The 14,073-nt window shown below is 48.7% G+C and overlaps 1 protein-coding gene across 5 annotated transcripts in view; it reads right to left on the reverse strand.

Annotated features, from left to right (window-relative positions):
• Nucleotides 1–451: 451 nt before the first annotated feature.
• LOC101586862 (rab11 family-interacting protein 3) overlaps nucleotides 452–14,073 on the reverse strand; it is a 35,085-nt gene continuing 21,463 nt past the window's right edge. For 4 of the 5 annotated variants that reach the window (XM_023711672.1, XM_023711673.1, XM_023711670.1 and 1 more), the window contains 9 exons: nucleotides 12,638–12,673; nucleotides 9,318–9,408; nucleotides 7,817–7,920; nucleotides 5,982–6,122; nucleotides 4,515–4,596; nucleotides 3,513–3,650; nucleotides 3,133–3,288; nucleotides 2,393–2,533; nucleotides 452–2,323 (listed from right to left, as the gene is read on the reverse strand). In XM_023711672.1, coding sequence (XP_023567440.1) covers nucleotides 2,210–2,323; nucleotides 2,393–2,533; nucleotides 3,133–3,288; nucleotides 3,513–3,650; nucleotides 4,515–4,596; nucleotides 5,982–6,122; nucleotides 7,817–7,920; nucleotides 9,318–9,408; nucleotides 12,638–12,673 — 1,003 coding nt within the window. In that variant the 3' untranslated portion in view covers nucleotides 452–2,209. The remainder of the gene's footprint in view (nucleotides 2,324–2,392; nucleotides 2,534–3,132; nucleotides 3,289–3,512; nucleotides 3,651–4,514; nucleotides 4,597–5,981; nucleotides 6,123–7,816; nucleotides 7,921–9,317; nucleotides 9,409–12,637; nucleotides 12,674–14,073) is intronic. The other variant, XM_023711675.1, reaches the window with a different exon arrangement.

A 14,073-nucleotide genomic window follows, 5' to 3' on the forward strand; every position in this document is an offset into this window, starting at 1 on the left:
ATTCCCCCCTCAGAACTTGGCATGATGTCTCTGTGATTACAAGGCTACCTCAATTCTTCAGCTGGCCATCAGCCCTTTTTGACTTTCAAGCCATCTATCTGTGGGCCTCTGCTTTCTGTGTATTGGCTGCTCCTGGAGGTACTGCCTCCCAGTACCCTGTACAGCTCCAACCTTTCCTTTCTGCCTAACAACATAGGATGTGTACCACAGAGGGCAGGGGCATTGTGCCCAAGACTGGTAGCACACACCCCCTTCCTCTGCTGGTGGCCCAGCCAGGTCATCAGTCCTGAGGCCTCAGGAAGGCGTCTGCTCTGACCAAGTCACAAAGCCAAGATGTTTTCCATGAGTCTAAGCTTAGAATCATGTTCCCAGACTTTTGGGGAAAGCAGGGACAAGATCCTGGGCATCCGACCCACCCAACCACCCTGTGGAGGAAGGAGTCAGCTTTTATGTATGTGGTAACAGCTTTAATCTGTGGTGGCCAACACATTAGGCAAAGACCCTGCTGGCCTTCCACCCTCCTGTGTCCCAGCAAGAGGAGTCATTGTGTAGGAGTTTAAGCAGGTGTCACGTGCAAGTTGGTCAGTGCTATGTTTCTCAGTGTCTCCTGGAAACTAGTGTTTACAGTCACAGCACTGCTGAGTGATCAGCAGGACAGGCCACAGCCCGTGTTGTAGGGCTGGGACCTGGGCACAGAAAGGCAGGGCTCCAGTATTTATATATTATACATATGTATATATATATATATATATATATTTCATGTGTATACACAGATAGTTTTTCTCTCTGGAAAGTATTAAAAAAATTGATCAACCTTCAATCTATAAAAAATACCTACTCTACATGATAGAAAAATCTCTCTTCCAACTTTACACTGATTTACACCCAAGGCTTTCCCCAGAATGTACAACAGGAGGCAACATCTTAAATTGTAGTGTAGAAGGGCCACGTGGAGGGATGCAGGGCAGCACACATACGCTCACACTTGTGCGCACACTCATGCACGCGCGCGTGCACACACACACACACACACACACACACACACACACACACTTACACACAGTGGGGTGGCCAGTCTTTGTGACGGGTCTTGGTCCACCTGGGAATACCCAGAAGGCTCCCAGGCTCAGGGAAGGCCCAGTAGCTATGAGGTGGCACTGCCCACTTGGGTGGGGCAGGCACTGTGCAGGAAGGCCACCCAGTACTCCTGTGCCCATAAAGAGCAACCCTGCCCACGCTGTTGCAGGATCTAACCCAGAGAACAAAACTTCAAGTCACACACCCAGAAGGAACCAGAAGAAAACATGGTTCCAGACACTCGGACTCTAGTCTGAGGATTATGGATTTCATCCAGGGCAGTGATAGTCTGCCTAGGAAAGGTGTGGACTCCAGGAGCCCAGAGCAGGTCATACCTACAGAGCAGTGGCCCCTGTAGTTAGAGGGCTCAGCAGTGTCCACCCCATTCAGTGAGCGAATTCCACACAGTCAAGAGCTCAAGTCCTGGTATCAGAGCAAAGGGTCCTAATGCACACCTACCACCCATAGAGCCCTTAAAATTACTAGAGTAAGAGTCAGGGCATAGGGTGGCAGTGACTTGAAGATCCCTGGTCCTGAAGCTAGACAAAGGTAGCCATTTGGGTGATGGCTTGAGCCACTCAGGGAGAGCTGGGGGCACATGGTTCCCAGCCAGACCTACATATACCAGCCTCCCTTCCTGACCTTCCAATACCCTCATGTCCTGTGGGAGAGTCCAGGATTTGGACACCATTCAGGAGTGGCTGGGTTGGGGTGGCACCATGTGAGGGCGCTTTGTGGGCAGTTGCAGCCCTGGTAGAGACCCGTTTTCTTCCTTTCTGCCTGAGAGGGCTGCATGGAGGGAAGAAGGGTCTGCTGCAAGGGAGTCAGAGGGCTCGCCTGGCCTGAGAAGCTGTCTTAAACTCTGTACACAGCTTAAGAGCCCATCCCTGATTAGCAGACATGGGGCACTATAGCCAGGCAACTTGGGGTGGGAAGGCCCTGCCACAATCTTTGCCTGCTGTGAACTCAGTCCCACAGGTTCCCCTTCTTCTTCCCTTCCCCACTCTCTAAGAGTCCTGCACGCCCTAGGTTTGGCAGGCTGAGAGCCTGCTGGTCTCAGCTCCTTATGGTGTGGCGGGGCACTCGGGATGCTGGTGGCGTCCTGAGCCAGCCCAGACTGGGCTCTGCTGCCCTACTTGACCTCCAGGATGGATGGGTTGGTCTCCATGATGGCCACGATGATTCTGTCAATGTAGTCCTGTAGGCGGAAGTTGATCTCCTCCTGCTTTTGGATGGCTTCCATGAGCTGTGGCAAGAGCAAGGGGTTGGTATTGGGCACAGAGACTGTGGGGCACAGACAGGAGGAGAACACTACCTCATCACGGGAGACTGAGCTGATCTCTGCAGCCAGAGACTCGGAGAAGGCTGTGGAGAATAGGCTTCTGGCACCTTGGATGCTGAGAGTGATGATCTGCCCATTCAGCTCATCGTTCTGCTCCTTCAGGCTGCGGTTGTCCTAGGGAACACAGGTGCATTACCATGCTGAGCCAGGACAATGAACCTGCAGCTCAGTTCCCCTCTCAAGCCAGCTCTTTACATCTAAAATGTCTCCCAAAAGACTTGTATTCATAGGTGAGTGTTCATAGGCTTTGGAGGAGGGCTGGGGAGATGGCTCAGTGGAGTAAGCACTTGCCTGGCAAGCGCCAGGGTCTGAGTTCAATCCCTGGTTCCGCCAAAAAATAAAAATAAATAGTGTTTCCATAGGCCTTGGAGGGTGATTGGATGGGGGTGCTATATTCATCTGTGTATTAATCTATTCATGAGTTTATGTGTTGTTAGGAAGTGGGGCCTGGTTGGAAGGATGGGTCACTGGAGGTCACTAGCCTGGCTCTTCCTTTCTCCCTTTACTTCCTAGTTGCTGTGGAGCAGCTTTTTTCTCAGCCCTTCCATCACGCTACTGCGTACTGGGGACAGCTAACCATGGACTGAATCCCCTGAAAATTGAGCTAAATTAAATCTCTTTTAAGCTGTGGGTGTTGGGTATTTTGTCCTAGTGTGGGGAATACTAGTATTCCAGCCTTGGGAAAGCTTCTGTGGGGCTAGACTGAGCCATACCTGCTTAAGCCTGCGGACCTCCTGCTCTAGCTCGCTCTCCCTGGTGCGGCTGTGGTATTCTTGCAATCCCATGCTGCTACTGCGGCCTCGCCTCTGCTCAGCCTCTAGCCGGAGGAGCTGCAGGTGCTCCAGCTGTTTACGGAGGTCCTCAATTAGCTGTGAAGGAAGCACAGGGCAAGCGCCTATTAGGTCAGCCTGGTCATGTTCTTCTGGGAGGTCACTAGTCCACAGTCTAGGAGGTAATCAAACACCAGCAGCCCTGCTGAGAACGATAGCTAAAAGTCTTTGTCTGGGACACAAAGGTTCCTTTGGTCTCCTCCAGGAGCAGGGTGCATGAGGCAAGGTATGGGAGTAGGAAAGGGACAGCTAGCCCTGCTCACCTCCTGGGTTGCCTCCTTGTCCCTCTGGAACTGGTGGCGCTCATGGCTCAGTCTATCCCCCATCTTCCTCTTGTTCTCCTGCTCCTCACTGAGCCGCAGTGTCAGCCCTTCAATCTCATCCAGCAGCTTCTGCTTCTCCTAAAAAAGTAAGACTTGTTTGAACATGGCACCTCCAGCCAGTGCTCGATTTTTCACTTTGTCCCTGAGACTACTGCCCAGTCTACTGACATTAACTGGGAGTGTGTCTAAGCCTTCCTGTTCAGGATACCCTGTCTCTTGGCCAAGGTGCACACAGGCCACAATGGCTATTTCTCAAAAGGGTGAGGCAAAAGTATAGGACCTGATATAGTGTCTGCATGCATTTCTTTTTTTTGGAGGTGGTGGTGGTGATAATACTGAGAATTGAATTCAGGACCTCACTTACCAGGCAAGTGCTACGCCACTGAGCTAAGCCCCTAGCTCCCTGTGTATATTTCTGCTCTGACACCTGTAGCTTACAAGAGCGAGAGCCCACATAGCTTTGGAACATCTTTTGGTTTCAGAGCTTCCCAGGGATACTTGATGAGGAAGGAGAGAAGAGGGACCTCTAGACATGTGGTCAGGACCTAGGGCCTATGTTGCTGCCTCTACTAAATATCTGCAGGAGCAAGCCAACTAGAGGCCACCATAGTCTGCTGTGCAAGGGACACTGTTCTCTGGATTTCACCATGGGGGTTCAATCTTAGTGTGGACCTATGGGCTCATGGATCGAGTCCACTGGAGGCTGAGGTGAGCCCAGTACCCTCTGACAAAGGGATGGCTCCTTCACACATGATTACAGCAGGGTCAGCTGCTGCTATCCTGTCCCCAGCTCTTTTGTAGGCTCCTTTACATCCTATACCCTGTCAGTATGAATAACAAAGGCACAAAAAAGCCCATGCATAGGATAGCTGGAGACTGATCCTAACCCACAGGTGGAAATGGTTTGGCCTTGCCCATCACAGCCTGCAGTTGCCATCTCACCTCTTCCAGGCGCTCGATGTTGGCCTTCAGACAGGGTGTGCAGGACCGTAGCTCGCTATTCTCCTCATCCAGCTGCTGCAGCCTGGGACATGAGAACAAGACTGGGACCTGCTCTCTCAAAAATGTGCCACTGCAGGGTAAGGAAGGCCTAGCATCTGGAGGAACCTTTCTGGGACCTGCTCTGGACCTAAGTACCCACACAGGTCTTCACCCTATATGAGTGCTCTAGCCCAAAGCTTTTCTATAACCCTTGCCAACAGTTAAATGCATTTGGAGTTAGGGGTACTTTAGGTTCACAGAACAGTTGCAGATAGTGTAATATCCCCAGGGCCTCCCTTATTTCCTTTCCCTCATGTCAGCACTGCTCATCACTATGGTGGATTCTTCGATCAAGCACACACCCAGGTAGGCCACACTATTAGCAAACTGCACATTGTGGATTTTCCACCAGGAATTCCACCAGGGACTCATATCAGCCTTTATGTCTCTTATGTTATCAGGTTTGTGGATCTCTCAGACTGTTCTACTTTGTGAACTTGGTATACAGCCAGTCCTAGTCATATGTCCTGAAGAGTGCCCCTCAGACAGGCTCTGTCAGATGTTTTCTCATGGTTAGATGAGGCAGTGGGTTTGGGGAAGACCCGACCTTGGTATAGGGCCTTCCTGTCACACCTTACCTGACATCCACTGGACTCACAGGTCACCTGGTTAAGCTGTATCTCCCAAGTATCCTCTCTGTCCAGTCACAGCTTCCTGGCTACCTTGCTGGATCTAGTCCAGTCCCTAGGGGAGGGAAAGCCTAGCTACCTCCTGGAGGGGTATCTACAGATATTTACTGGAATTTCTCTGAAGACTGTGGCTTCCCTATCTACTTACAGAAAACCTGTTACTGAGGACTACTGCGTAAGCAGTTACACAATGAATAATGCTCTCATGGGGCACTGTCCTGGGTTGGAACTGCCCTGGTGTTAGGAGTGCTTACAACTGGCCCTGATGTCCCTCTGATACAACCATCAATGTGTGTGGACATTCCAAGTATGTGATGACTTCCCTTTAGTGTGTTTATAAATATATCAAATATCTACATTGCCAGTTCCAAGTAAACACAAAAAATTCTGATTCTGTAAAATTCCCTTTGAAAAGTTGCTTTCTTTGAGACAGTCTTACTATCCTGCCCAGGATGCCCTCTAATTTCTTAACTCCTTCACTTAAGTGATCTTCCTGCCTCAGCCTTCTGAATAGCTGGGACTATAGGCGTCCCCCAACACATTTAGATGAGACAAATATGTGATGGGGGACATGAACTGGACAGTCTTGCAGAAGCAAGGGTCAGCCTCTAGACATAGGCCTCATGGCCTATATTTTTCTTAAGGAGAATTCTGAAGTTCTCTCCACTTGGGTTTCCCCTTTTTTCTAAAGTAAAACTTTTTACTACATGCTTCATCTTTTGGGACTCTCTTTGCCTACCTAGCTTGCAGGTTCTCAATCTCAATGCTCTTCTCTCGCTCCATCTTACACAGAAGTTCTTTCTGCTTTCTGGTCTCTTCTAATACCATTTCGTGGGCTCTCAGCTCCTGTTCCTTCAGCTGCTCCTCCAAGGCATTGGCTCTAAAGGCAAAGGGGAGAAGACAAGGTGTCTACTATGTCTACCAGGTACTGAAATGCTGCACTGAAACTGGCTGCTGCCCACTGTGGCCAGGTTGGCCTAGACATTACAGCTAGAGAGAATTCACAAAGCATTTCAGGTGCAAGGGCCACAGAACCCTGTAGAAAGTGAATGTGACAGCTAACTGCAGCAATCTTACAGTGTAGATAACTGATAAATGAATAACACCAGATCAAAATGGAACTTTCTGTCTCAGCTCAGGATACCACCCTCTCTGGAGACATAAGACACACAACACACCATGGAACCCAAGCCCTTCAGAAGCATGGCTAGCCCTCCAAGTTGGCAGCAGGAGCTGGTGACAGGTACATCCTCAATGGGAATCCTGGGGAGTGGATAGTGCCAAGCCAAAGCCTATATTCCACAGGACAAGTTGCTTCTGTAATGTTGCTATGATATGCAGTTTAGTCCAGAAGCTCTGACACTCACAGAGCTCCTGAACTGGAGAACAGTCAGGAACACCAGCCTGGTGCAGAGGGAGACACCGTGCTTCATGAGTGCTGGATCATCAAGGGACACTTGCTATCAGCACAAGGACATGTGGCCTTTGTCCAAAGCCATTCAGAGCCTTCTTTAACCACCTGCTCAGGTTGCTGGTGAGAAAAAAGGCTCAGAGTGGCCGAAGCAACCTGGTGAGCACAGCAGCTCCAAGCAAAGTACCTCTCCCATGAATTCCACAAGTACCTCTCCACTGCCCTGCCCCACCAGTGTAACTAAGATCCTCTATGCTGTGCAGGAGAAACATTACTAGGAACATATATATCTAGCTAGGGAACACAGCAAAGTGTGGATCAGAAAAAAACTTGTCCCTTCCTCTGTCCAAACCCAGCAGCACCTCCACCCAGGTGTGATTAGGCTATGGATCTTGTCTCCTTTACATAGTGTGGCTTTCTGCTACTGTGACTTCCACAGCCAGGACTCATCAAGGCTAAACTCTGATCCACACAGGTGTTTCCTGACCTGCTCCTCTGCTGTAGGGCTCTGTTCTCAACCCCAATGCCCTCTTATCATCTCCAAGGCCTTAGCATAATTTAAGCTCCCCATACCTCTGTTTTACTATCTGAAATGAAGATGGGTGTTTGCTTCTGGGGTGACAGTAAGGTGAGACCACAGATGAGATGTGCAAAGTGGAGCCACCATCTTGGAACAACATGCCCCCACCCACGATCAGTGCTATGAGGGAAGGGTTCTGAAACGGAACACAAGCTGAAGCCCCCAGTACTGTTAGTCAGCTATAGCTGGATGCTAGGCAGGTTCCCAAGTTCTCTAGAAACTTACCTAGTGAGACTCCATGTACAGGGATACCCACTGTAAACTGATGATTACATCTCTTCTTGGGTTTGTTTTGGTCCTGGGAATCAAACCCATGACCCAGCCTTCCATGCATGACTCCACCCACCGACCATGCCACAGTCCCTTCTGTGGCTTTAATCTGTCCTCCCCAATGGTCCCTAGCTGAGCTTTGTGTTGTGTGGACATTAGCAAGGGCTACCTTTCCCTTGCTCCTCTGGGGTCCTCTCTGTGTGTAGGTCCAGATACCTGCAAGGGAGAGTACTCAAATGAAGAGTCTCAGGTCAGCCTACCCAGGCAATACCTCAAAGGATGTGTAACTCCAGGTGAGCAGGACTCTCCTCACCTGTGTACCAACTGGAGGTTCTCCTGCCTCAGCCTGCTATGCTGCTCCCCTGCAGCCATGCTGTCCTTCTCCAGCTCTGACACCCGTCTCTCCAGGAAGACGACCTTGGTAATGAGACACAGCTTGAATATTGGGGAGGAGAGGCAGGAGGGTTCCACCCGCAGGGAGCCTCTGGGGGGGATGTATAGGACGCTACAGGTACATAGCTGAGCTGGGGCTGTATCTAACCTTGGCTGAAACTGCCCCAGGAATCCCCTTCAGCTTTCCACTGGGTCACTATGTTAACTCCAAAGGAAAGGGGGACATATTAAAGGAGGTTCTAAGGGCCCAAAAGCAGCATTCTGACTGCATCCAAGGCACTGAGGCTCACACTATGATACAAGCAGGGCCCCTGTTCTGTCCCACATAACCCAGGGAAGAGACATAGGCACCTGGGGACATAAGTGACAGAAAGGCCTATGTCTTAGTCTTCTTCACAGGGCTCATGTGAGAAGAGAGACAGCACAATGGTAGGAGGAGGAATGAAGGCAGAGAAAGAGAAGCATAGCCTAAGGCTGCAGAGTGCAGATGCAGAGATGCCATGGAAGTATAGTAAGGAAGGAAATACAGATGTATAGAAGGTGGCAGGAGAGAGGTGATGTGGGAGGGGGTGGATATGGGGTGCAGGATGATGTAAGAGAGATGCAGGACAGGAGGAGTAGAGATGGGGTATGAGAGGAAGGGATGGGGTACAGGAATAAGAGATATGGGAGGGTGGGAAAGATGGTGCAGGAGAGGAAGGAGATGGTACAGATAAGGCAGAGATGAGGTGCAAGAAGGGGTAGAGATAAGGTACGGGAGGGGGTAAAGGAAACAAAGTGAGGGAAAAATGGGGCATATGAGCAGACATAGGAGTATGGGGAAGCAAGTTTTGTTGTGCCTCTTCCCCAAGGCTCAAGCTGACCTTGAGAAGCAGGGGGTTTGACCTCTACAGTTCCATGCTCTGTCCATACTCTATCAAGCCCCTCAGGGAACAGCATGGTACTTGGTGTGGCTGGCCCTGTGGTCACTGTAGGCCAAATGCCCAGATCTTGCCTCATGGCCTCTGGTAAACTCAATCTCTGGGTATCCACACCACTGTCTCTTGGGCTCTCCTCTGTATGCACACAGGCACCCATGTAGTATCTGAAATCCCAACCCCCACTCTTTAGCTTTAGTTCTTTCTGCTGCTCTGTCCAGTCCCATAAAATTTTCCTCTTCATCCCATAGTCACTGCACTCTTGAGGGAACTTGCTGAAGAATGACAAGGCTGGATGGACCATCTAATTGCCCCTAGTGATGCCACTGCTAACTTCTGTTGGACTATCCAGACAGCATTCCCCAAGTGCCAGGATGAAGCCAGGTGTCCTTTCAGCCACTGAGCACCCATGAAGCACAAGACAGCACATGTGGGGACAGCCTCAGACTCTGCAGTTGGCTTATACTGCCCATAACCTGCTCCTGGCTTTTAGTCAGTGCCTACCTTGTCAGCAATGTCCTCCTCTGGGCCTTCCACAGGCTCTGATGGAGTGTCCTCCAGAGCCTCCATGGTCAGGGCTCCATGGTGCAGGTACCTGTGGAAAAGAATCAGCAGCAGAGGGAAGAAGGGGAAAAACCAAATGGCAAGTTCTCCCAACACCAGCACTGTCAAGTCCCTCTGAAAGACAGCAGCATGGCAGGCACAGGCTCTTGGCTCCCAAAACTGGTTTTCCTGATCAAGCACAGAACAAACAAGATTCCCGGGCCAATCACCTTTACAGAGAGGACAGGAGAAGACAGCACTACGGTTTCAGAGTCCTCCTGGCAGTCTTTGGAGCCCGAGAGAATATGACCTCTCTCCCTGCCAGCTATGCTTGGAGGAGGGCACTTTGTACTTAAGTGCAATAAAACATAACATTGTTCCTCACCAGGATAGGAAACTGACTGTGCTTTCACCAGAGACCTGTCAAACATTAATTCAGAAAAAAAAAAAAAATAATTCAGAATCTTGACTCCTGTATATGGCACCTACAGACCATTTTGACACTTGTGTCAAGTGCATACCCATGGGCAATAACTCCTTAAGATTTTGAGGAGAGGTGTGGACTTAGGGTCACACCATGTTCATAGACAAAGCCTGGCTCAGCCATGCTTGGAAGCACCCAGATGTGGATGTCCATCCCTGTAGCACCCAATGGACAAGGTGCTGCTAGCCGAGGGCTCTGGTACAACTGGTCCTGAGGGCCTGACACTGAGGCCTCATGCAGGATTCATTCCTCCCTCCCTTCAGAGCCTAGCAGGTACCACTGAGTACCTGCACATAGTTCTAGCTAATGTTTATTATGGTGGGTCTCCATCAAAAACACTACTTAACATAATTTTTTAAAAAGCTTTTTATTTATTTATCTGGTACAGGGTCTCACCACATAGCTCAGACTCCTAGTGAGCCATTTCCACCTCCACTGACAGGGGCGAAATAGATTCAGAAAGGTTTGAGTCACTGCCACCACAGAGCTACAGATGGCCACTGCCAAGTCCACCATTTACCCACAATGCATGTGCAAAAGACTGAGGACTACACAAAGTAAAATGTAACAGATGCCTTGTTTTCCAATACTCCTGACAGATTTAAGGGCAAATCAGCAGCAGATTAAATTTTGCAAAATAAATAAATAAAATTTGCATTTATACAGAGACATCAGGATATTGCAGAATAACCCTCTGCATTGTAAATCTTTACTACAAATACTGGCAAGTTGGGCTTTTTATTTTTATTTATTTATTTATTTTTTTATTACCAAAGGGTGTCTATAAAGGACAAATTTTTGGAGCATTATTTCACATGATGGAGCCCTTCCTCCAGCCAGCCTTCTGTTGGTGCTACGAGATTCCTCTCCAGCTTGTTAGAGCTCTCTTGCCCTGCTTTGGCAAGGTGTCTCCAGACACACAGTCCCATCAATAAATGGCCAGCCCCAGAGTCTGTTCAGACCCCATGTGTGGAAGATGAGGAGACAGCAAAGCTGTCAGTTCTACTTCTTACTGCCTGTTTGGGTGCAATGCTTTGTTGACAGTGAAAGGCCAGTTAAGCCGTGACAGACACTGAAACAGCAGCTTGGAGTCATGTCATATTCCCAAGAGTTTGATGCCCTTCTCAAAAGGGTGAAGGAAACAACAATCAGAGAAGGTAGAGTTTAGACTCTGACCTCTGCCTTCCCCAGACTCCAAGAGACCCACAAGAAGTTCCAGAATGAGAAGAGGAAAGCAGGGACATAAAGAAAGCAAGACAGCTCCAGAATTAGTGGATGCCAGTTTCCAGTTACAGTTATTTTTAATTTTGCTCATCATGAATAATGGTGGAAAAAAAAAAGACTCACAGACATCATAAAACTGCTAAACTTAAGAGACAAAGAAAACATATTAATAGCTTCTAGAAAGGGAAAAAGTCACATAGTAACAAAAATCAGCCAGGCGTGGTAGTACATACCTATAATCCCAACACTTGCGAGGCTAAGGCAGGATCACCACAAGTGAGGTGAGCCTAGGATACGTACTGAGTTCAAAGCCAGTCTGAACTACAGAGCAAGACTCTATCTCAAAATTCAAACAGAAAAACACAAAAATCAAAGACCATTAATTAAACATTTTACCAGCAACCCTAGTTAGTACCAGAAGGCATAAACAACACCTTCAAACATTCCCAGCATTCAATAGGCTGAAGCACTTTACACTTATGATAGGACAAGAGTAAAATAACTATAAGGTCTTGGGAATGTAAGCCTTGGTACCTCTTTTCTTAAGAAGCTACATAGATGTGCAAAATGGAAATAAATGGGAAAGAAAAGAGAAAGCTAGATGAACCAAACCCTGAAACAAACAAACTTGCAGGATGCAGGAGAGAACCACCCAAGATCACAGTGATGAATTCTAGAGACACTGTCTAAAAGGAATGGGGCTCAAAGGAAATGTTCCCAGGGGAGAATGGAATGGTTTCAACGGAGGGCTAGGCAGTGGGGGTCGGGTAGCAATTCAGAATACTAAGAAAAAAAGCTGAACATGGGGGTGGATGCCTGAAATGCCAGCACTCAGGAAGTTAAGGCTGAATTGCCACAAATTCAAGGGCAGCCTGGGCTACATAGTAAATTGAAGGCCAGTCAGCCTGAACTACAAGCTGAGATCCTGTCTCTGAAAAAACAAAAATAAATGAAGATGAAGCAAATAAAACCACATTGGCAACTCCAGCAACTGCTTGTCAAAAGGAGGACATACAGCAGGAACAGGGCCAAACCCTGGGAAGAACATCCTTGATTTCAGTGAAGACTGTCATGGAACTGGCCTAAGGGGTGATGTGCTGTCAACGTCACAGCAAGAACCAATAGCATCAAAGCTGAAAGCTAGTTTCTAGGACTCAAAGTAAGGCCAACCCTTCACTTTGGCTCTCCATCAGAACCACTGACCGGGAAGTATGCAGATTAGGCAGGAGGCCATTCACATCCAGCTATGAGCTAGCAGGCCCTGTGCTAGATCTCTCTCCTTATAGTGACTTACAGCAGATAGGGATACTGCAGCCCCCTCCCAGCCACTGCAGGACACACAGTAGTAGGGGATGTCAAAACTTCCCAGTCCCAGTCCAGGTCCAACCCACAGCCCTGGAAATTGCCCTCAAGTCACATCCTCTCAAATTACTTGTTTCCACCCCAAACCATGGAAAGTAATTTTTAAAAAGTTTTTTATGAATGACTTGGAGAAGAATGTTTTATAAAATGTTAAAAAAAAAAGCAAATATATTTCAGAACATTTTCAGCAAGTGATTAAAGCTCTGCCTACCTTGCCACCTTCCTGCTGGAGAGCCGCTTGGCTGGGCTGTGCAAAAAGCCAAACAAACAGGAAAATCATGTCAGGGAGCAGAGGGACAAGAGGAAACAGGAAGTTTGGGCTGAGGAGATAGTAGGGTGCAGGCATGCAGTCCCCTGGCCCACGCAAGCCCCATGCATAGAATACCCATTGAGCAAAGACAGGACTACAGTGCCGTCTGTCAAGATGTCAAGGTCTCTGCCAAGTCTCCTTATTCCATGCTCAAGGTCACTCAGATGAAGCAGACGAGATTGTACTCCAGAGTTGATACCAGGGCCTACACCAGGCCCTCTATAGGTCAGTGTCAAGTCTCAGATGTTTCTAAAGCCAAATTCGTCTCTGCCCCTGACTCACACCTAGCCACTGGACACCTCCAATGAAACATGACATAAGCCTATCAGGAAGGTCTACTGCAGTGTTTTTGTTTTGCTTTTTTTTGTACAGGGTCTCACTACACAGTTCAGACTTGTAGTGATCCTCCTGTTTTCAGCCTCCCCAGCAGCTGGAACTACAGACATACACCACCATATCCGGACTCCATCGCAGGCTCAGCATGCCCCAGCGCAGCATGTGGTACAGGGGATCGAACTCCAGTCCCTGTACTTGCATAAGCAGGCACTTAGTTCACTGAACTATCTCGCCGGCCCTTCTATTGCAGTTTTAAGGCAGGCACTGATACTTCACATTCCCAACAGCTGAAGTGCATTTAGAAGACCCTTCCTGAAGCCTTTCTAGGGTAAGTATGGTCAATTACACAGGGGGTATAGCCATCTGTGAGGGAAGAAGGGCCACATACACCTCCCCATTGGTCCCTTTTTTTTGGGAAGTGGGTGTTGTTTTGTTTTAGAGATAGGGTCTCAATAGGAAGTTCAGCCTGGCCTTGAACTCACAATGATCCTCCTGCCTCAGCTTCCTAAGTGTTGGAATGACAGGCATGTGCCACGATACATGGCCCACTCTTTTCTCATTTCCTTTTTGTCTGTGTGTGTGTGTGTGTGTGTGTGTGTGTGTGTGCGTGTGTTACCAGGAATTGAACTCAGGATCTGTGTATGCCAGTCAGAGGCTTACGCACTGAGCTGTCTACTGGCCCTTTTTTGTCTTTTTGAGACAGGGTTTCACTATGCAGTTAAGGCTGGCTCACTCTGTAGCTCAGGCTGGTCTCAAACTTGCAATGATCCTCCTGCCTCAGTCTCTTGCTGGGATCACAGGTGTGTGCCAGCACGCCCAGCTCTTCTCTCATTTCTAAGTGTTATTTCCCTGCTGCGCTATGAGCCTCAGGCTGAAGACAACTTATCTCCAAGCACAAGAACCACTTGCCAGGAACTCACTTGGCACTCAGCTCAGGTTCATTCTTCAGCTAGCTCCCTTTGGCAAAGTTCAAGTCCCAGACAGAAAGGCTATTTTTTTTC

The sequence above is a fragment of the Octodon degus genome, unplaced genomic scaffold (genome assembly GCF_000260255.1).
Source record: "Octodon degus isolate 3935 unplaced genomic scaffold, OctDeg1.0 scaffold00021, whole genome shotgun sequence".
NCBI classification, from domain to species: domain Eukaryota; kingdom Metazoa; phylum Chordata; class Mammalia; order Rodentia; family Octodontidae; genus Octodon; species Octodon degus.